This window comes from Buceros rhinoceros, unplaced genomic scaffold, assembly GCF_000710305.1.
Source record: "Buceros rhinoceros silvestris isolate BGI_N320 unplaced genomic scaffold, ASM71030v1 scaffold9719, whole genome shotgun sequence".
Classification (NCBI taxonomy): Eukaryota; Metazoa; Chordata; class Aves; order Bucerotiformes; family Bucerotidae; genus Buceros; species Buceros rhinoceros.
In genome coordinates, this window is record NW_010430933.1 from 90,406 (window position 1) to 112,935 (window position 22,530).

Sequence of the window (22,530 nt, forward strand, 5' to 3'; positions counted from 1 at the left end):
CTTCATGGAGCAGCCAGTAGCACGCAGACCCTTAGTAAAAGCCAAGAATACTGATCAGCTTTTCAGTCCTCTTCTCCTCTCTCCTGTTATTTCTGCCACTGGGACATTGAAGCACACAAAGGAATGACAGTGAATATTTCTTCTAATGCACAGAAAGACTTCAGACCAGGCCTGAAGGCTGCATCATTAACAGAAGCTACAGTCTTTTCAGCATCTCTGCAGTGTTCAACAGCTCTCCAAAGCTGCAGACTGCAGGAGGCGATAAGTGCCTTCATAAGGGCTTTCGTTTGCAGCCATCCACAATAGCCTTCATGAGCCAACTGCCTGCTCATACAAAAGGTACATGGTAGAAGCTTGCAAAAATTACATCCTCACTGGACCAGGCTTGAGGTTTTTGCTGATCAGCTTATCCATAACCCAGTTTTTCTTTCCTATCAAATAAGAGGTCTCTTATGAGAAGCTCTTCAGGATCTTCTTGTTCATCTAATCACAGAAATGTAGGCTGGCAGAGAACCACAAGAGATCTCTTACTGCATCCACCATCTCTGAGACAGGACAAAACTGATTTAAACCCTGCACTATTGGGTATTTTTCTGTGTCCTCCAGCAGATGAGCCTCACCATGTCTCACCATGCTAACAATTAGAGAGCTCCCTACATACCTAACCAAAATCTTTCTGCTTGAGAATTTAGCAAGATTTCATCTTTCTGCTTACTGTGGACATGAAAAGCAACTGACTACAATGTCCTTTTTTCAACAATGATTCGGATGTCTGAAGACTTATCTTGCTCCCCTTCTCCTTTTTTCAGATAAAACAAACCTTATTTTTCCTTTTTTTCCCCCCTAAATCCTTCTTTCCTTTCTGCAGCTCTTTCCCACATCCTGAGGGAAACTTTCTCAAGCACAGATGGGCATGACACTGCTCTGTCCCAAGCAGGGGACGGTCATCATCATCATGGCTTGGCTTCGTGGACGAAGATTTGGGAAGGGCTTTACTCATGCTTACTGCAAGCACGCTGATGGCTGAAAAGGCCAATGCGGCACCCAAGGAGGGGACAGTATCATACAAGTTAACTAACTCGCCTTATGTGGACTACGGTCAAGGCTGAACACATGTCTGGAAAAAGCCCATGTGGCAGAAAGTAGTGAGACCATTTTTCACCCTATTTCAGCATTAGGGAGTACTGGAAGACTACAGTCACTGAGGCAGCTGACAGCATGTCACAGCAAATGGCCCCATTCCCAGGGAGCACTAATGTGTGCAACAGTGTAGGGGAAGAGGCTAAAAGCAGCCTGTCCATGAATTTGTAATCATGGCCACACCGATGGCTAGAGGAAGCAGAACAGATGCTGCTAATTGATTTTCAAGAGTTCAGAAGTCAAACATTGATAATTACAGGAGCAGCAGCAGGCAAACGTTTTATCTGCTGAAGGGAGTGAGGGTTGATAGGGCCAGAGGATTAGCACGTGCAGCAGGAAGAATGACTTTCAGCATAAGTTTCCCATCTGTCCCCCTTGAAGATGGCTTGTAGTTGCACCTTGACCAAACCCAGCACCTGGGGCTTTGCTCAGCCAGCCAGGAGCAGGAGTTATTAGAGCACACGTGGTAAGATGCGCCCCAGCAAGCCTGCAAAAATGGGCTCTGTGGGGTGGCACAAGAGGTTGCTGTCATAAGCCGCATGGAAAGGTGCTCTGAATTCCCCAGTGACACACCTAAGGGAAGAGGCAAAGAAGCAACAGCTAAAGGGAGAGGCTGAGAATAGCCTAATGATAGAATTGATACAAAACTCACTAGAAATTACGGAAATTAAAGGGGTAGAATCCTAAAGAGGTAGTAACATTTGCGTGATCCCCAGGTTTGCTGGGGGAAAGTGAGGCAGCAGACAAAGAGGAGCTGGGAGCTAATGAGACAAGACTGCTGTGCCCTGCCTCAGCAGGGAAGGTGGATGTGAGCAAGAGCTGGAGAGCAGCACTTGCCAGTTTTCACAAATGGATCATCAACCCAGAAATAAGTCCTCATCATGTGTGGAATTATAGGAGAGCAGAGGAGAAAGGCAATCAGAACAGAAAAAGTCTGAGTGTAAACTCTTCCCACACAAAACCTGACAACCCACAGACACAAAATGTAGTGTAGCACCAGTCCTCTGGCTCACCTTGCGAGACCCCTGGCCCCAGCTCATCGCTGCATTGAGGACATAAGGGTGGACTCCTTCATCACCTCCATCTGTGTACAACAGGGGCAGCATCTAGGCACCCAAAACACACCTAAGCTCTCTGGCCAGTGAAGCAAAGAGCTCTATTAACTAGCTAATTAAAAGGTAGTGAGGGAAGTCAAGCAGCTTTTTGCCCCTAAGGAGCAGAGATCAAAATGAATGAAATGCAGCACATTTGCTTATCACAAGAGGAATTGTTTCTTGTGGCTCCAGAAGAGCTCACATTACTGCCCCTTTCCAGAAAGTGGTTGCTTTACCTGTACTTTCATGATTATCAGCCCTACAAGGCTTCAGTCTGTCTGAAGGACACAGGAGATTTATCATCCTCAGAATCTGGGGACGGCTGCAGCTCTTCTGAAAAATGAATTTCTGTTCTGAAATAACTGGTGAGGTTTTGAAGATATTTCTTCCCAAATTGGGATGAAAACTCAGAATGTAAAAAAATTTCACTGACCTGAAACCCTGAAACTGTTCAGTCATTGTCTGCATCTTTGCTGCTCAGAAAATGGAAGGCTTCACACCTGTATTAAAATATTTATTTATATATATATATACTCTCCATGAGACACACTGCTTACAATCTATTTGCCATCTTTTTGCCACCAAGCTGTACAGAGCAGCAAACTGTGTCGCTAAATCCAGAGGAGCCTAATAAAAATGCTCAGAAGACTAGAAAACATGACCTACCAGAGAGAGAGACTGAACAAATTCTTGTTTAATCTACAGCATAGACATCTGGGAGACAACATGATAGAAGCCTTCAAATGTACATAGGGAAGATAAAAAGAGGAAGAGAATAAGCAATTCTCTGTGTCCACTGGGGAGATGCCAAGTAGTAATGGGCTTAAACTGCAATGAGGGAAATCTAGGTTAGATATTAGAAAAACTTTCCAGGGTAAGGAGAAAGAAGCCATGGAAAAGATTGCCTCAGGATTCCATGGAGTTTCTAGCATCGAACGAGTCTCAGAACAGGTGAGACAAACATCTGTCACGAATAATTTCAGTCTAGTTGATCCCTCCCTTGGGCACAGAGAGGGACTAAATGACCTCTTGATGTTCCTTCCAGGCACACCGTCTGATTATGGATAAAAGTGTGCAGCAATGTAATCAAAGACTGAGCTATAGTGAATGCACACAAGTGGACTGAATCAGTGTTTCCCACGCAGCCTTTCATCTCTCATCTCCTACTACCTGAGTGTTTGACTTGGAAACTCTCCCGCATTTTGCGCAGTTTCTTCTATGTATTTCCTAGGAGCTGCCAGGACAAAGCACCTTGCTAATACAGCAAAAAGTAGTGAGAGTTTGGATGATTCTACACTGCAAAGCACTTACAAGGTATTGGGATTGTATGGTAATAATATATGAATAATTTATAGCTTGTATTGTCTCATTGCCTGGGAGCTGCTGTTAAGGGCCAGCACTCTGCTTTGCCTGACTCTTTGCAAACAGAACAAAATTGAGAACTTTGCCACAAAGAGCAAGCTCTGTTTCACCCTTATATTTTAATGTTTGCATTTCTGCTGAATTGAGAAAATTTTTTTTAAAGAGTGTGAGGTTCCAGGTATGAAAGGTATTTTTCTATGATCAGAACATGTTCGAGATGACTTCTGCATTTTCCAAGAAAAACATGGCAGTGTAAAATTCAAACAGCTCAGAGTTCGATTACAATTGATCTTTCCACTGAGTGAGACATCCAGTTTAAGACAAAACATTCGTGTTCAGAAAGCACTATGGGCTTTTTACACCACTAATACCATTTCAGTCCAGCCCCAGCTCCCATGACATGAAGAACCGTTCTAGTTTAATGGATACCAAGTAGTCCCCACAGACAGCAAGGCTCAGGCAGGTCTCAGGTCTAACCCCAACATTCCATCTCACCAGCATCCCTTCCACTAATTGTCTAGTTCATCTGAGAGTCCATGAATATGCTCTCAGAGACTGAACAAACCCTCTTACTACTCATGGAAGCCCCCAAGCCCTCACTGAGGTGCAACAGGGTAACGCATGTAACCAGCAGGATAAAAACAGGACTGCATCTAGCTGTGCCTCCCCAGAGCCTGCAAAGCATTCCAGCAACAGATTCCCCACAGCCGGCCCTGCTAATAGTCCCTAGCTGGATTCATGATGCTACTGCCTCATTTTCCTGCTCTGACAAGAATTTTCCTCTGTGAGAACATATTTGGTGTCAGCAAAGAACAAATCCTCCTGGACTTTGCCTGGTGGGTTTTAGTGAAGTTTTGTGATGGACAGAGGCTGACGTGAGGACTCTGCAGCCCAAGCCTTGCTGCCTTTGCAACGTGCAGCCAGCCTGTCTCCAAACATGTGCAAGAATTGTCCAAATATCCTGATGTCATGCCGTATGTTTCCTCACTGTCTTCTCCCACTGAGATCCCTGCTGACTCTCCTAGACCTTACGCTTTAATTTGGTTTGCACAGTGACAAGACCATGAAGTAGATGGGTCTTTCTGGAAACCATATACAAGCTGAGGCCTTTCACCCTCCTCCCAAACTCCTGCAACTACTGGGAGATGTTAATGCCTGCAAGGCACTAATGCAATGGCTTTTCTGCTCCCTTCCAAAGCTGTCCCTCCAGCCCTCTCCTGAGTGCACTTCTCCTGACAGCTCCCTATTTCAGCCTCATTTCCCCACAAATTTCTTCCTGGCTTTGGCCATGCAGGCCACTTGCAAGTACACGCAGAGAACAAGCAGCCAAAGAGAGAAGGCTTTCTGTGCCTGTTGGGCAAAGGGGCATTTTTCTAAGCCATACACATGATCACATCCAAACTAAGCAATGCTTTCTATCTACTGAGTGCTCTGCTGAATTCTCCTTGCTTTCACTCTAACTTCCCATCTGCATCACTTTTTTATGTCTTATTTTCTTAGCCCACAAACTACCCCCTCTACTTCAGTTCAAACCCTTTAGTAGTGTTTGTTCTGAGCCAGGACCACGGACATTTATGTGGGAGGTGAAATGAACCAAAGCTTTGCACTAATACAGAAATCCACACCATTTCTAAAATGGTGCTTTGGGTTACATGCAAATTATTCAGAAATATGCAAATTTGGACATTGGAACAACGTGATGTGATATCACGTACACATCCTACTTAATGTACCATCCCATTGCAAATGACACTGGACAGATATATCAAGCCCAGTTTGCACTGGCATAGATTACTAAGTGTGGCTGTAGCTCAGTCACAGTCGTTTAGCACAAAGAACTTCACTGCCTCCAAGCCACACAGGGAAATAGTTTAGGTCTCTGCCACTGAAACCCGTGGCACAGAGGAGGTCTCTTCTCTGAAAGGCAGGAAAACTTAGTGCGGAGGTTGCAGAAGGGAAGATACTGAATTTTTTATGCACGCTAATGGAAGAATGTAACAGCATCCTGCATGGAGAAGACAGCAGCCTGGGTATAGGAGATACCAGGATAGGAGACAGGTCCAGGATGCACGGAGGAAATTGCCAGCCCTTGATAAGAAGTACAGAAAGATGGGACTGATTATTCGCCTGGAGCCTTCCTTCGTCCTTCTCCCTTATGGAGTTTGAGAATTACCAAACATGTCCTACCCTCTCCCACTTCCTCTCCTTGGTCAGAAGAATGATCACCAACTTGGGATGCATCTGGTATCCGTCTTCACTGAAAGACAAATTCCTGCCTTCAAAGGTGACATTGATCAGGTACCTGCAGGAGACAGAAAAGAGCAAGGAGAACGTTAATGCTTGGGAACCAAACCCAAAACGAGAGCCTGCCTCTCACCAGCAGCTTTCACTGGGATGGTAGAGGCACCGTGCAAACAACAGCAAATCTAAGAGGAAAAGGGTGGGAGAAAACGGGACAATTACTCCAGGAGCTGGGACAATCAGGCAAGACGAGGCAATTATCACCATTTTGTGACTGGGATAGGGAAGCATGTCCCATGTTCCTCTCTTAATGAATTCCTGAAAGCACACCTAAGAGTCACATGCAGGTGTAGGCACAGTCCTTGATTTCTACTTACCATAAAGGGCAGAGAGACCACAGCAATTAGCTGTGTAAATACTCTCCCCAGCCTACAATTTGCTCACTCTCCAGAGGGGATTTTACGTGTCATTTGAGGACAGCAACGGCCTACAGATGAAGCAGTGGAGACAGCCTCCCCCCAGCCCAAACATCGAGGCAATGATAAGGGAAGCTGCAGAGAGCAAAGGAGCAGCGCACCTGTGAGCCAGCATGCCTCGCAGGGCCCAAAGAAATCATCTGAAGCAGCTTACGAATAAGGACATGAGTGGATGTTGAGATGGCCCAAGTCCTTTGATGTGGAGATGATGCAAATCCTTTTCCCTAGGGACAGTCATGTCTTATTCTCGGCAAGAGCAAACTAAAGGGTGATCAGCCCTGCAAATCGACGCAGCCAACGTTAATGATTCACTTTGTCCGGGAAGGCCGCATCACTTCTGCACAAGGCACCCCCCCACCTTGGGGCATCTCATGTCAGATGTACAAATGGACTATTAAACAGTTCAGTCTTCAATCTTATTTATCCTAAGGCTTCCTCACTCAGGTCTGGCAGTGAGGAAGAACTTTAAGTGGACGGAGATCACAGCTACACTCATTTCAAGGCCTTGCTGCATTGTGAGAGCATGTTAAAGTGGTGTTGCTGTAAATGAGAAACAGGTCTATTGTTTTCTTAACTGTCAGAACACCCAGAATGACGCTATGGGGAAGAGGGGGAAGCAAATACGCATTTCACAGTTCAGTAGTTTATACGACATCTCCATGGCACGCTGACAATTTCCCCTGTTCATATATTTCACTTCAATTTACAATCCTGTTGCATGAAGTAAATTCTTGCCTCTACACACCTGCTCTTGCACCAGTAGCATCACATCACTGTGAGAGGCAGAGGTGACCAAGCTGCCTGCAGAGGTAATCCCAGGACTCTGCCCTCCCGTGCTTTGCCTGGTTCTCCTCTAAACTACACAAGCAACATTTCCATTACAGACATGAGAGGCTCTTCTGCTCTATTACACCATGACGCCAGGAAACATTTCCTGATATTCAGCTTCCTTTTGTCCCTTCTGAACTCAATTTGAACCAGTTTCAAGAAAAATAGGGGGGAAAAAAATCTGTTCTTTTAGTGGGTTCACACTTTCCCACTATCTGCACACAGATAACTCCCTTCTAATTTAATTAAAGGATTGGTAAGAGGGAAACTTCTTCAAACAAACAAAAAAAGCAGGTCATGATTTTATCTTCTTCCTTTTCTCAGCCTTTTTTGTCCTAACTCCATTAATCAACTAAACTCATCTACTAATTCCTCAGTGCAATCAGCAATTATGTTTACTTCTGAAGGAAATTCCTTACCTGCTCCATGTTGCGACCTTCAGGGGACATGAACAGTACAGGAAACAGCCATAAGGGAGCCCAGCATAAAACATTTGCAACAAATTATTTTCAAAGGCAGACTATTCATTGCTTTCCAAACACTGGACCTATTCTAGCCCCAAACACTGAGGGGACCCCGAAACATCAGCCACATGAAAAATCTTAGCCATGCAATTGTAATGGTGTAACATGTCCCACGTCAGGACCACACTTGCTGGCATTTCTTTCCCAGCCACTGGCATTGCTTTGGTGCTGAGGAATGCCAGGCACAAACCATCACTGGGTATGCACAGCATACCAGACCCGTGTAAGGCTTGGTGGTGGGAAAGACCTTCCAGCAGACCAAGATTACAGCTACACCCATTTCATGACTTCTCTATCCTAGCCACCAGAGTAAAGACAAAACAAGGCTACAAGAGGATGAGGATGATATTAGCCTGATGGGAGTTGCAGTTTTATATGTCAGTCATTAGAAAGCAATGCCAACATATAATTAAGCAACCAGCAATATTAAACAGTTCTCAGCTCTTTTTCTCCTCCCATCCAAGAACGATGCCACTATGGGAATCTCCCTTGCACAGCCTGATAAGAAGAGATTACAGAAATCAGCAACAGGTATGACACAAGAGGGTGTCATTTCAGTTCATTTTCCACTAGAAAGATAAGAACCACTAATAATCAAGGAGGTATTATCAGTGACTCCAGTCCTTGGAGCTGCCTTGAGATTTACACTTAAAGTGGCACTAAAATCCTTCGCTTCGCACCTTAATGACAGAAGTTAGTCTCCAAATTTGTCACGATAACTCTTCAGAGGGTTTTCTCTCAAACCCATTAGCAACATGTTTATACAAGTTTGCAGGAGGAGTGCAGAAGCAGCAGCTCCCCCCCTCCCCTCCCCCCAGCTTTCCCTGCACTCCTGTGGCTTGCTGCGTTGCGTCACCTACACGGGGATGCAGGGTGAGAGCAGCACACAGGGAGCTGTGATGCTTGCTCCGGTGTGCTGAACAAGGGGACGTCTGTGTGACAAAGCATCAGGGCTTGAAGGACTCCCTGGCAGACCAAGTCAGCAGCATGCTGCAAGGCAGCCACACTTGAGTGGCTCTGCCCTCCATCACTACCGCAGCAAGTCACCCCCTTCGGCAGCAGCGCTGCCCTGGTACGCCAGCACTACTGCTGCCTGTTCTGACCAGGGGAATTTGTTTCCTTCCTACAGCCTACACACACTCCAGTCCCCAGACAGGCAACCAGGGGGCTGAGAGTCCGCCTGACACGCCTACACCGGAGGGCAGCCGGCTGTGCGTGCAGGTTAGGTAACCCAAAATGAAACTGTGCCTGTAAAGGACTTAATCCACGATTCTCTGCATGTTTTGGACTCCAAGATGGAGAGAGAAAGAGAAAGGGGCCATAGGGTGGGGGGCAGACACAGGCAATTTAATTTAATTTGCTAGAAACACTGTTCAGCAAAGCATTTTGCTTATGTGGGCATTTCCGAAACTGCTCAATGCAAGCACAGAAGGGTTGAGCTCTTCCCTAGCCTGGTGGAGATGCAGCAGCCACAATGCCCAAACTCAGCCATGTGGGAGCAAAACACACACAACACTGTGGAAATAGGCTGATGTTGGTTCGGTCTCTTCCCATGCGGGGGGGAGATGCCCCAGCCACAATGCCCAAACTCAGCCATGTGGGAGCAAAACACACACAACACTGTGGAAATAGGCTGATGTTGTAAACCCCATGGTACAGATCAGCAGACTGAAACAAGGAAGGAAGGGACATGTCCTTGGGCACAAAGCAAATCAGTCTCCTGGGGACCCAACTCCTCATCCTGTGCTCTGACCACTAGGTAACATCACCCACCCTAGACACGAGGCTGTCAGCCCTGAATGTTAATGGAGAGTGTTTCAAAAGCTGGTTGGCATAGGAAATAGAGCATTAAAACCACATCAGATGTCCAGCTGAGGACCAGCAAAGAGATGATGACATTTTAAACGGTTTCAGCTAGTGATTGAGAAAGCCTGGAGAGGTAAATGTGGCAGATGGAGAGAGCTTTGGGGGAGACAGGGAGGGTCTTAACTGAATTCTTCTCTGCCCCAGAGACCACTCCTACTTCTGCCTCCGGTGCCTTGCTGGGAATCAGCTCTTCCTGAACCTGCTGATTGGGTGGGCAAATTTGGACGTTGCCTTGGTTCAGTCCATCACACTCCCCACCTCACTTGTGTGCACGCACACACACACTCCCCTGTGCCCTGTCAGTGCTTGTTACACTCCAGAGACAAGCAGTCTGTCTGAAATGGCATGATTATCCTAACATCGACCGCTTCCCTGAATAAGACAGGCCATATAAATAAAACAGCCTCTCCACTGTCAGCATTGGGGAGTCATCTCAGCAGGGAAAACCAGGGTATGATGGGGGCGGGGGGGGAAGGCTGTAGGATACATATGCCAGAGAGGATTTGCAGGGTAAAAGGCAGGTGCAGCGTAATGTAGGATAAAGGGATGGGGATGCAGACCACCTTTAGTCTCTTTTGAAACTCACCGTAATGTGAAATGGAGGCCAAATGTGAGGTGAAGCCAGTGAAAGTTCTTTATCTCATAGAATCTACATGTTGAAATAGTCTTTGTCTTTCCCCTAGAGACAGCATTAAAAACCCACCAGCCAGAGGTACCAGGGACAGGTATAGCTGCCTGCCCAGACACGCTTCATGCCCAGAAAAGAGCAAAGACAAGTGCATTACTGAATTTCAGTATGAGTGTCCCCAGCTCTAAACCATGTTCCCTCGCTCAGCACCAGCAAGACCTATCCAGCCTGGGTTGATGCAAACAGCCTTGGCAGAGTGCTTCAGTCCTGACCTGCGGCAGATCCTGCCTGCCCCACAAGCCTGCTCCTGGATGAGGATGGACAGAGAGAAGGATGGATGAGTGGACTCAGAGGACAGGAAAAAGGGACTTTGGGACCAGTGTATTTATCTACAGATGGGAGTTCTGACCTTCAAGTTGCAAGTGAGTGACAAATAAAGATTTAATCAGCACTAACTATGCTGTTAGTAGCTCCTGCTCTCATCTGAGTTGTTGCAGTTTTCTCTTTTGTCCTGATAATTGCAGCTCATCACTTCAACTTCTGATTTAAACCTCCATTCTCCAAACCCGAGAAAAGCTTAAAAGTATACAGATTTTTTTTTTCCATACCATTGTTCAAAACTTCAGTAGCTGCCTCTGCCTCAGAGGACAGCCAATACATACAGACCAGCTATCCAGATCCCAGCTGCAAATGCATGAGGTCTCTTGAGATAAGGCAGTCTCCACGGGACATCAAACCCAATTGTTCACCTCAAAAAGGTGAGATCAGGCTCCACACGGCCTTCAGTCAAACTTCCCAATGGCTGGTACTGACCCTGGCTGCACCTTTCAGAGGCTCTTCCATTGCTCACTGGCCTGCACTGCCCCAGCCTCCTGCACTGCCTCCCAATGCTGCAGTGCCGGTGGCTTGTGGAGTTGTGAAAGGCGGGCACATCTGGCCACGTCTGTGTAACATCTGTCCAGTGTCAGGTGCAATTTACAGTACAAGGATTCCATGCAAACGGCACAAGTGCAGCTGCTTTTATGCAACAAGGGGTATGGATTCTGCTCTTTCTGCTATCATGAAGAAGGAAACCAAAACAAGATAGGAAAAAATTAGAAGCAACCATTGACTAGGAAGATTAAATCTTAAAGGAACAGTATCTCACTCTTCTTCATTTGCTCCTTTCCCTCTCACTGTTAGTGTTACCACTGAATCCAATGAGATGCACTGCAAGAAAGCAAGTGTAGAAAATGCACCAAGAAAATTCCCAGTTGTGTGAGCATCCTGCACCAGAAAGTCTGTCCAGGCTACAACCGTTTTATACTACTGGGAACCAACCTGACCAGCAGGCTTAGAGAAAAGCTCAGAGCTCAAGATTGTTTTCATCATGCAAAGAGGTTAGGAGAGCATCTAGATTAGGGAATATCCCTCAGGCTAGGAGATAACAGAGATAAAAGGGACTAATTTGGTTTCTCTCTGCTGTCCACCCTTTTTTCAAAAGGCAAGAGGGCAGACACTGGGCTGGAATAAATGAGTGATATTCAGCTGACATATATGAAGTGATACTGTTTGATCTACTGAGATTCTGTCCCCTCACCTCTGGAAAGATGAATTTTCTTGGTGTTTGATCCTGACCTGTGAAATATCCATTTCTGGTGGAAGATAAATTTCTACTGATCTGTCCTTTCTGTTTCTCCATCCTATTCAGCAAAGTTGTTTTGAAAACAATATACGTGTTGTGCTGAGACTTCCAAGTGACAGTTTCTATATACAGTAAAAGGATGAATCTTTTGCATCACTCCCTCTCTTAATCATAAAAAAACAGTACTTCCATTTTATTCTCATTTCTTCTATTTATCTACCATGAATTTGTCATTTCAGAAAGACTCTGAGCTGACAGTTCCTGGGGACTGAGGATATATCTATCCTTAGAGTACGTAGGGAGTCAGAGCAATGGCAGGGCTGCTTTCCCACACGCATTGCTTGATCCTAATGAGATGGGACCGTTCCTGAGAATGAGAAGTGAAGCTCACTTTTCACAATCATCCGCGCAGTCCCCAGTCTGCTTCCCGAAATTGTAAGAGGAAACTCAAGCACCACATTACAGGGTTTTGCAGCACAGACAGAATAAGTAGACAGAGGAAGGACTCGTTGTGCAGGGTCCATGAACTACCCACCAATGGGGAACATGGGGTCAGCTCTAACCCAGGGCAGAAATGACAGTAATGACATCTAGGTGAAAGGCTGTCCAGCTGCTTCAGTGAGCTTCAGAGTTTCCACAACAACTCTTTCCTCCATGTACTTATTACTGTCTAGGGCCTGATCTCCCATTTGCTTTTCGTCCTATGAAGCCATTGCCTTTGACAGAAAGGGGGAAGGGTGCTGCCATTCAGGTCCAGTGGCATTTTACACTCCCTTTGACAGGGTGCTGCCAGACTGTGAGAGGTAGGTCACTTGCAGGAAATACAGGTATACATTAGGATGAGATGACCTGTTTATGGAAAAAAGGGCAGGATAAATCTTAATTTTGCCCCATCTGCTATGTTGGTCACAGCAGTATCTTGAAAACCTGACCAAAGCCAAACTTTTCTCACACACATCCTGACTGACCTATTTTCGCAAATGCCAGAGCCAGGCAAAAATTACCTATCAAAACCACTTTTTAAATAGGAAAGGGGGATTAAGAACTTGGCAAGAGCATTTTCTCACAAGGAGGTCAACATTTTGTCTGAAAGAAAGACAATCATAAGATCTGAAAACTGTAATGACATTAGACAGAAAACGAAGTTTCTGGCATGGTCATGCTCCACGCAGTCCAGTCTGTTGCATGACACTTTCTGCCCTTTCTTTTATGGACAAAAGCCCAAATTAAAATACATCTGTAAAGTGCCCCTCTGAGAGAGTCCCATAGGGAACAGCATCACCTCAACAGGGGAAGGGACATCACTGGAAATTTAGTCCACCCAAGTTTCATGAAGGAGAAACAGAAATATAAAATTCCCATGCTCCTAATCACAATAGACAGAAAATAGGATTTTCATGTCAAAATATTCCATTTTAAACCCCAAATGTTTGATTTACAGCTTTTCTTCCAAAATTAACTTTTTTGCTTGAAAAAATCACGCAGTCCTAAGTATCTTGAAAATATACCTCTACACCTTCTGGCCTCACTGGAGATAAAACAGAAACAAGGAAAAGTGTTTTTAGAGCATACTCTGGTTAAAGCTGGAAATATCTATAAATCTCATAGGAAATCAGTCTATTCTCAGAAAGGTTTTTTTTATCCAAAAAGCTTTGATAAAAACAAATATACCTCTGAACTGACTCACCAAACCTTTAAGTAATAGAAAAATGGCTTTCAGGTCAAAATTGTTATGGTGACTGGATAAAAACTAAATGTTCAGCCCAAAATTGGATCAAGCTGCAAAGCTTTACCGAGTTAATAAATTCTTGCTGATTACTTTTTTAAAGCATTATTTTTTATTGCTGAGTCTTTCCATCCTTCCTTATTCATTAGGAACAGATAACATATCACTTTTCTCCAAAGTACAACTCATCTTCGAGGTATTTCTCCCATTTGAAAGGATTAAAAATCTGCTTACATGGGGCAGTAAAAGCACAGAAAATTACATTTGTCAGAACAGCTGAGAATGGGTCATAATTATGTCTTGGCATCCACCTAACAGGTCACTGATGGAAGCCATACCACTAGGAACATGCAAATACTGAAAGGTTAAGCAATGTCCTTCAGATCTGTTTATCTGACTTATGGCACAGTTAGACAAACATTGATAGGACAAGCGGTCACAGAACAGAAGTCAAATGAGGCTCTTCACAGTGATTTTTCACCCAGGATGATGTTTTTCAAGCTCTGTCAATTTGCAGAACCATAAAAAATATTCCAGTTGAACTACTGTCCCCATACAGTGAATTTAATCCCACTGACAACAGCCTCACTTAATAATTTTTTGCACATCCCTTTGAACTCTCCCATGGACCCACATGGCTGCGGTCTACAGCTTAAAACTACTGGCCAAGTAGATGTGCATGTCAACAGCCCTCTGGTCTTCTGAAGGTGTCTGGTGTGCTGGGAGTCAACCATCAGGGCATCTCAGTGTTTACCCAGAGCTCAATCCAGTTTCTGTCCTAGGATTAAAGACCAGCAAGCAGGTGAGCAAATCAATTTTCCTCTAGAACTTTCAGAACTTCCTTGCTAGTGGAAAACCACTTAAACCTGCCAGAAAGGTCCCTCTCACCTCTGCCAGAAGCCAGACAAGTCTAAACTGGCTGGAGAAATTGAAACATATCCCTTTATTACAATCCCTGAAACAGCAGACTAACTTAATTTTTTTGACCCATCAAGAAACCACAAGTGATTGGGGAGTTATTCAGCTTTTATCAAGTGTTGAAAGCATTCACTCATTTACAAGGGCAGTGAATTTACAGTGCTCAAAGTAGTAGGGTCATTGCCTACAAGAAGACTTGGTCCAAAAAGTGTGACTGGATTTTCCTGGGTCTGTATGGGGTTGGCCAAGATGACACTTTCTTCCCTATCACAACTCCAAGGGGGAATCGATTCAAACAAACAAATAATCACTCTTGTCAGTAACTGTGTGGGGGTCTGGAGGCTGCTCCTCCTTTGCCAGAGGAGCCGATCCCTCTCAGCTGATGCTTCCTCTCCCTTCTCCCTCTTTCTCTCTCTCCGTGGGTTGATGTTTCCATGGAAACTTGTTCTTTAGTGCCGCTGAAATTACATTGCATTTAAAGCATTAACCCTTCCTTGGGCTGAGGAAGGTCTCGGAACAATTAGGGTTCTTTTTTTAGTTTTTGTTGTTCCCCCTCCCTTTTAAACTTCCTTGTGATGTTTTTTCCTCACAGCATTAGGAAAACCTCATTCTTCCTAAGACCTTCCAACAAGCATTATTTGACAAGAGGAACAGGATGCATCACCAGTGGGGTAATGTCTAATTTAAGATTTCTGTTTTCTTTTTTTTTTTTTTTTTTTTTTTTTTTTTTTTTTTTTTTTTTTTTTTTTTTTCTGCATGAAACCATTAACACATTTGTCTCCATGCTTCATGCAAATAGAGAAAATGCTGCAGTAGCAAAGAAAGTGAAGAGTGAGATAGAAGGAGAAGCAAGCAAGCCACAAGCTGGCACATGTGGAGAACACAGCTTCAGTTAATATCAGAGCTGAAACCCTTGTAGCACCACACTGAGCAGCAGCTTCTTCATTGCAAAGTGCCATAATCACAGACCTCACCACTCCTCCTCAAGCCTGCCTCCTCTTCCTCTTCACAATCACGTCTGTAATTAGCCACCCTTGTCTTCACTTGCAGTTAGCACTCCAAACAGTACTCTAACACTTGCTGCAATCAGTACTCACCACCAGGTCCCTTCCCTATGCCACTGCTTCTCCACCCAAACTGCCATCTTTGCCGTCCTTCCCACTGGCTCTCCTATTGCCACCTTCATCAGCACTTCCAATGCAGCCACTGCTGGGGCACCACTGCCTCCACTGCAGCCAGCTCGACCACATGACCTCTGGCACTTTCTGTGGTCCTTCTGTGGGCCAAAAACATTCTGAAAGCCAACATGCCCCCGTTCATGTTCTCCCTGGACCCCAGGCCCCAAGTCAAAAATTGTTCTGCAAATCCTCAGGCCCTAGCCTTTGCTTATCCCCTCCCTGTCACAGCCATAACCCCTCTGTGCTCTTCTTCCATTGACATCATCCCTTTTTTCAAAAACTGGGAAGATATGAAAGGGAAAGAAATACCAAGGCTCTCCTTTCAGTCTTTTGCCTGGGTTCCTACACTCAGGCACACCTCCTTCCTGCCCCGAAGTCCCATGACTTGACAGCTTGCAAACCCCTTTCATTAACTCTGACTGCATAGCTACAGGGGCCATATTCCCTTGCACCATCTATTTTGGGTTTCCCAACACACACTGAAAGCTTTGAGCATCTCACCGTTCTCAGCTCTTGCCCCAAAAGTCAGAGTGTGAAGTCTCCTGCTTTGAGCTGGGTGCATATGTAGTGCCGTGAGGATGGATCAGTGTGGGAGGAAGATGCTATTCTGAAATGAATGATAAATATGTATAATAAACTCAGCCTAAATCTTTTCTGCTTGTCTCTAGTGGGTTCCCAATATGGGAGGTAGAAATATCATGGGTACATTTTGAACACGGCTGGGAACAGAGCCAAAGTCCTACTCAGAGTTCACACATTTACATCATTTATATCACATCCGACTTGTGCCTTGTATTATTAACTTTGTAGAGTGTTTTGTGATGTAGTTTGTAGTCCAGGCTCTGTTAAATAAAGTTATATGCCCTCTCTCTCCTTTTGGTGAAAGAGAGTGAAGCCTGTGGCTATGCAAGGTCTTGCTGAACACAAAGAGGGTGACTGTGTCTGCTGATAGGGTCGGTGCACTTCTACATTCACACACAGTGCTCGGGAAAACCATCTGGGATTGATTCCTGCGTCCTGGAAGGTGCAAAAAGACATGAAGTATTTGCCTTCTGGTCCACAGATTCCTAGACCCAATAGGTAGTAACCGAATATTTTTTTCTCTGCTGCTGGATGTTCAGGTGCCTCTGTGAAACATACAGATGGGGTCCACCCCATCTGATAGTTGCTCAACGTGGCATTGCAACTCAGGCTTCTTCCCAAGCAGTGTCAGAAAAGTGGTGGAAGACAGAAGGAGACAAACAACCCAAGGCATGGGACTGAAGAAAATACTTTTGTTTAGAACTAAGTAAAGGTGTATCGACAAGAAAAGAGGTAGAACACTGCTGACAGATGAGGCTTTTTGCTTTCTGCAGGACAGTCTGTGGCAGTCACCTTCCAGGAATTCATGTAAAAGAAGAGCTACAATGTCCCAGCACTCTGACTTTATGGTTTTGTATATCAATAATTTTCCCAGCAGCCTGAGAAGTCTCCAGGTTATACTCCATCTCCTACTCAACATGCCCAATTTAGACTCTGTGACTATTACGGCATCGGAGGCCAGGCAAGCAGCAAGTGACTCAGATGCTTGGTACACAGAGACAATGGGGAGAGGTTACCACAATGCGTAGGTCAGGCTGCCTGAATGTAGTTGTCTACATAAAAAAGAAATAAAACATGCATCTGCAATGTTTCCTGAACAAGAAAAGAGAGAGACAGTCAACTTCAGCCCATGTGGCTGCATCTCCAGTGAAGTAAATGTGCCATTTTACTCTAGAGCTGCATTTAATCTTGAATTACTCCCCTGCTTCGTCTGGGAAAAGGTCACTTTAAAGAACCCTCAGGCACGATGCTAACATCGTGTCCAATAAAAGACTCTCAAGAGGTCTGAAATAAGTGCAAGGTCCAAATTTGTGATATATTGTCTGAATCCTTTCCCTTCTCCCTCCTGAACAGTCAGAGTGGGAAATCTCCCAAGAGTATTTTCAGGAGACTTCCAGGGCTCCTTGGACCTAGATATACCTTTTTCAACACACATTTGAGGATTCCAGGCCACAGCACCCACTGCAGGAGAGCTGAACACAGCACAGATTGAAAGAGCAAGTGTGCTGGGAGTGAGACCAGAACATTTCTGTGGAGTGTACAGCAGAGAGTCAATTCCCACATCTATTATCACACCACAGCTGCCCCCAGTACAACCAGCTCTGCTACTCAGGGCAGCAAAGCTATTAGAGTACTCCAGTGCTCTTCAGAGATACCTAGGCAAGTTTCTTTAATCTGAGCAGAAACTCGACTGATTTCACCTTTAATTGGTCCTTAAGTTAACAAACTAAAATGCAACCCACAAATCTCACACACAAGACCCGATAGAGTGTGGACATACCCTGGAAGCTTGGGAATTAGCATGAGCACCAGGTGGAATAATGTGGGCTCTAGTTCTGGTCTCACTCAGTAGCTTCGTCTGCATCATTTCCACAGCTCTTGCTGTGCACATATTGTAACAGCGTATGAGTTATCTGCACCCTTTTCTGTTGGCAGCAGTCACAATGATCACTTCAGAAAAAGCAGCCTCCAGAGGAGGCACCTTTCAGAAATCTCTCACTCCTTTTTCTCCAACTTGTCTTGAGCACTTAACTCTGTTGGCAGCAGTCACAATGATCACTTCAGAAAAAGCAGCCTCCAGAGGAGGCACCTTTCAGAAATCTCTCACTCCTCCTTTTTCTCCAACTTGTCTTGAGCACTTAACTGTCACTGATTCAGACTCCAGACTCCAAACAACACAGTCCCTTCAAAAAACTGCTCATAACCTCCAGTGTCACATAAGCACTTCTCAAAGCCATAACCCTGCCAGAGTGCCCATCAGCTAGAGCTCCCCGCTGCAGCTCCCAACCACCCTTCCCCCATGAGGACCTCTGAATCCAAGACAGAGACTCCTCTCTTGCCCAGGGACAGGTTTCAAAGAGAGACAGATGGAGCCACCCCTACCCACAACTGTAAAGCAAACTTTTAACACACACACACACACACACACACACACACACACACACACACACAAATCCCAATGGGGGAGTGGGGGGGTGGGAGTCTGAAATTCTTTGTGGATTATGACTTTTCCATGGCAACAGGCTTGAGAAACAGGAGAGCTGAGGAGGGGGATGAGGAGAGGGAGAGGGAGGGAAAGGAAGGCATAGTGTGAGGAGGGAGCGAGCAGTACTGGTACATTGCCATGGAAACCCTCCTTGCATCGGCAGCCAACTGCCAAAGTCAGTCAGGATCCCAGAAATGGGCTTGGAGGGGGGCCTGGGAGGGGCTGGGGTTTGGGAGCCATCACCTGACCAGCCCCCGAGGGTACCTCATCCCCGCAAACCCCAGCCCCGCTTCTCTCTCCCTTCCCTGCCAGTCATGACACTCCCGGTGCCCCCATCTCTGCCAGACAGAGCCAAAATTGGCCCAGCTGAAGAGTGGGAGGAAATACGGATCAGCAAATGAGACAACTGGGGCGGGCGGGAAGGAGCAAGGCAGAGAGGGATGATTTTTCTGATAGTCACTTTTCACCTTTCTGGATCGATTTGGACCATGCAGATGTATTTGTTTTCACACCCCAGATGGCTGTAGAAAGAGCATGTCACTCCTAATCACTGAAATTGAGATGGAAATCGGTAACTGCAAAATCAGCTACTGAGACACAAAGAAGGGCTGTGCCTGACTAAAAGTTGCCAGGTCCACGTTCACATAAGGCCACATCCCTTTCACATGTATCTATCCCACTCAGTATAGCAAATGTCCCAACCTATCTCTAAGACATGACAGATGCCACCACGTTGCAGCCAAGTGAAAAATTAGTGGAGATTCTGCTAATGGAAATGAAGCATACTGTGAAAATGAGTTAATATCGCCTTCTAACCCTCTTCTGTAACCCTCAGAGGCCAAGCAGCTTGGTAAAATGAACGATCAGCCTTTCATACCCCTTTGCATGCTGTATTTCATTAGAAGCCTTTTGCTGCCATAAGAAGTGGTCAAAGACAGATTTTGGAGACAGAACTTAAAAAGGTCTGGCAACTTCTGTGAACCCTTGCTAGTATTTATAATTGTACCCCTAGGATGGTAAGGGATGGATGAGTCGTTTCAGGCTGCAGACGGCAGGAAGGAATTGACTCCTACTCCAACCACACAACTGGCTAAGCAAATCGTGGAGGAAGATTCCCTTCTCCTGAAGCATCTGTTATCACCCATCTGATTGCACAATGAATCAGTAGTATGAGGACAGGCTGCTGTGAGGGTGGGGGAAGCAGGAGAAAAAGACTGCAAATCAGTTATGAAGCAAGGAGATGCCAGTTCCCGTTTTGTCCCAGGAAAGGACATGGACCAAACAGAAAGGGCTTGGTTTGTATGCTTTCAACCTATCTCTTTGGATTAGTGTTGTTAGTATAGCACCAGTGAAGTATCTTAACTTTTAATGCAACAGTAGCTTGGTTTTCCCACATATCTTTCAGAGCAGGAGATCACAAAGTGCTCTGCACTCTGACCATTCATCTCTAAATCATCTGCACTGATAAAATAAAGCAGCCCGCACCGACAGTGCTACAGCAGAAGTAAAATCCTTACCCCCATGCTTTAGAGCCCAACCACAGCTCTGATGAACCACAAAGTGATTCATCTGCACTGCTCTGCTTATTACTGAGATTACTGAGATTAGAGCCCAAGCCTAGGCTACCAGGACACTTCTAAGATATTCTCACCACTAGTCATGTTATCTTGGACAAAGGGAATGAACATGTATGGTCGTAGAATTTTTGCCAACTTTCCTGAGGAGGGAAGAGCAGCTAACGGACTCTTCTGAGCAACATAACTTCCTAGGAGCCTGATAGAAAGCTATCACAATGATGCCTTCATGAGCTCAGCATCAGGGTCAAAATTGCCGCTGTTGGCCCAGACTCCTGCCTGGACTGTTGGTGGGACCTGAAACTGCATTTTGAAGGAAGAAAAAGGAAATTATAATAATGACCTGTTAAGGACTTCAGTAGTAAACTGGCTAATGTGGAAAAGAGTGAGCACAGTATTATTTTTTTCACATGGACTTTGCTTGGACAGCAACCAATAAATCAAGTCCAACTCAGTGCTGATTTCCAGATCTGTACTGAGAAGATCCTGGTAAGCCTGTTCAGCTGGCACCAGCTTCAAACAGATGAGCTCCCAAGTGATGTTTCTATTCAGGCTGGGCCCATTTAAAAGCTCAAAATAAGGTGATGAGTGTCAATCTGTAGGCCAATATGAGGGATGATATTGGGCAAGGTAGTAGGCCCAGATGAGTTCAAGTTTGGGTCATAGCTAACTAAGAGATGTGGTCTGATTCAGTGCCTGGACAAGGTACCACGTTCCATGGGCAGGTGAAAGCTGTGAAAGCTCCCTCTCTGCCCTAATTCAGACACTAGTTGAGAAAACACTGTGATCCCTACCCAAAGAACACAAAACCCCTTCTCCAGCAAAGCTGCATCCTCGACTTCATCAAAGGTGAGGGCAATATCCAAAGGACTCTGCTCTCCTGAGAGGAGAGTTCTCAGCCCAGAGCCTTTCACTGTGCATACAATAATTAACCACGCACCAATAAAAGGAGTCAGCCCCAGATACTGTTTTCCTAACCTCACCGTTGTAATTACTCTTTAGCAGTACTCTGCAACACAGGATGCACAAGTCAAAAAGGCAAAGACAGCTTTCCTGTGGTTCAAAGTCTGGTTTCAGAGACCTTTTACTTTTGAGCTCAGACAGCCCAGCCCCAGTTATTTACTGGTCAGAGACAGTATCAAACAGGAGCCTGCTCCTGGAAGCTGGACTTCTATGGGCTACCTTGAGCCTGGCACTGAACTTTTCCTATCCCTGTATCCCCTGCACCTGCATCTGCCTTCACAGAAATGGCTAGGCTGTTAAATATAGATTTGTATCACTTACAAAAGCTTTGCTGGCCCATCTGTGAAATTGCTCTCTGTCTCTTGAAGGCGTGTGCAAGAAATGTTCTCTTCCCCCTCTCCTCATCCTCCATTGACGGATCGGGTCTGTCAGCTTGTCAGCTCTCATTGGGCACTGTTTGACATCAGTCCACATCGGGGCAGTGAAAATCTGTTTGCAGTCAGCTCTTCCAATAGCTCCTGTGGAAGAGGGGAGGCTGACCCACTCCAAAATACGCTGCCTCAGCTGGCTACAAAACAGCCATGGATGATAGCGGTGTTAGAAAACAGCCTGAGCCAGTATAGCAATGCTACATGTTTCTTTAGGGTCTGCTGGGTAGGAAGGACAGGGCAGGCTGAGAGCTGGGATAGGGACCTCATGGCTCCTGGATCTCATGTACAGGCACCAAGACCAACAGCTGGTGACTGAAGAGGAAGTTTGCATGATGGAGGTTGTGCAGGGACGTAGCTCGGTGGTGTGGGTCCTGGAATAATGTTCTGGGCACCCCTGGCCTCTCAGGTTGCAAATGTCATCTGTCAATCCTAGTCTCAGTCCTTCCACAGCAGTTCTGATGGGGTAGCTGAGAAGAGACATGAGAGGCTAGCTAGGCCTGCAGTGCCTCCAGAGGGTCAATTGCCACGGTACATCAAGTAGCCAGTCATTCAAAATAGGGATTCTTGACCCTGCTTTCTTAATGTCTAAAAAAATTACACCGTTTGATATCCCTGAAAATCCTTCTCAGAGTCTCTATAGAAAGCCAGAATCAAGGCTATTGTGGCTATCACAGTGTCTTGGAAAGAAAATATTAAATTATTAGGAACACTGAAGTTGCCATCATGACCCGCTCCTCTCCAACTAATTTTATTCTGACATGAAAAAAAACATGCAAGAATAGCTGGATTTCTAGGAAGGAACAGAGGTGCTATGATGGGAAGTTCAGAGACTAAGAAGGCCAAATGCAGCCTGCAAAGAGTCTCAAAGGGAATAGATTTTACAGGGAAAG

General features: G+C 45.5%; 1 protein-coding gene across 1 annotated transcript in view; it reads right to left on the reverse strand.

The window, feature by feature from the left end:
- Positions 1 to 22,530, reverse strand: part of GRIN2B (glutamate receptor, ionotropic, N-methyl D-aspartate 2B) — a gene marked incomplete at its 5' end in the record, with an annotated part of 116,271 nt that overhangs the window by 70,317 nt on the left and 23,424 nt on the right. The window contains one exon of the mRNA XM_010143213.1: positions 5,784 to 5,898. Coding sequence (XP_010141515.1) covers positions 5,784 to 5,898 — 115 coding nt within the window. The remainder of the gene's footprint in view (positions 1 to 5,783; positions 5,899 to 22,530) is intronic.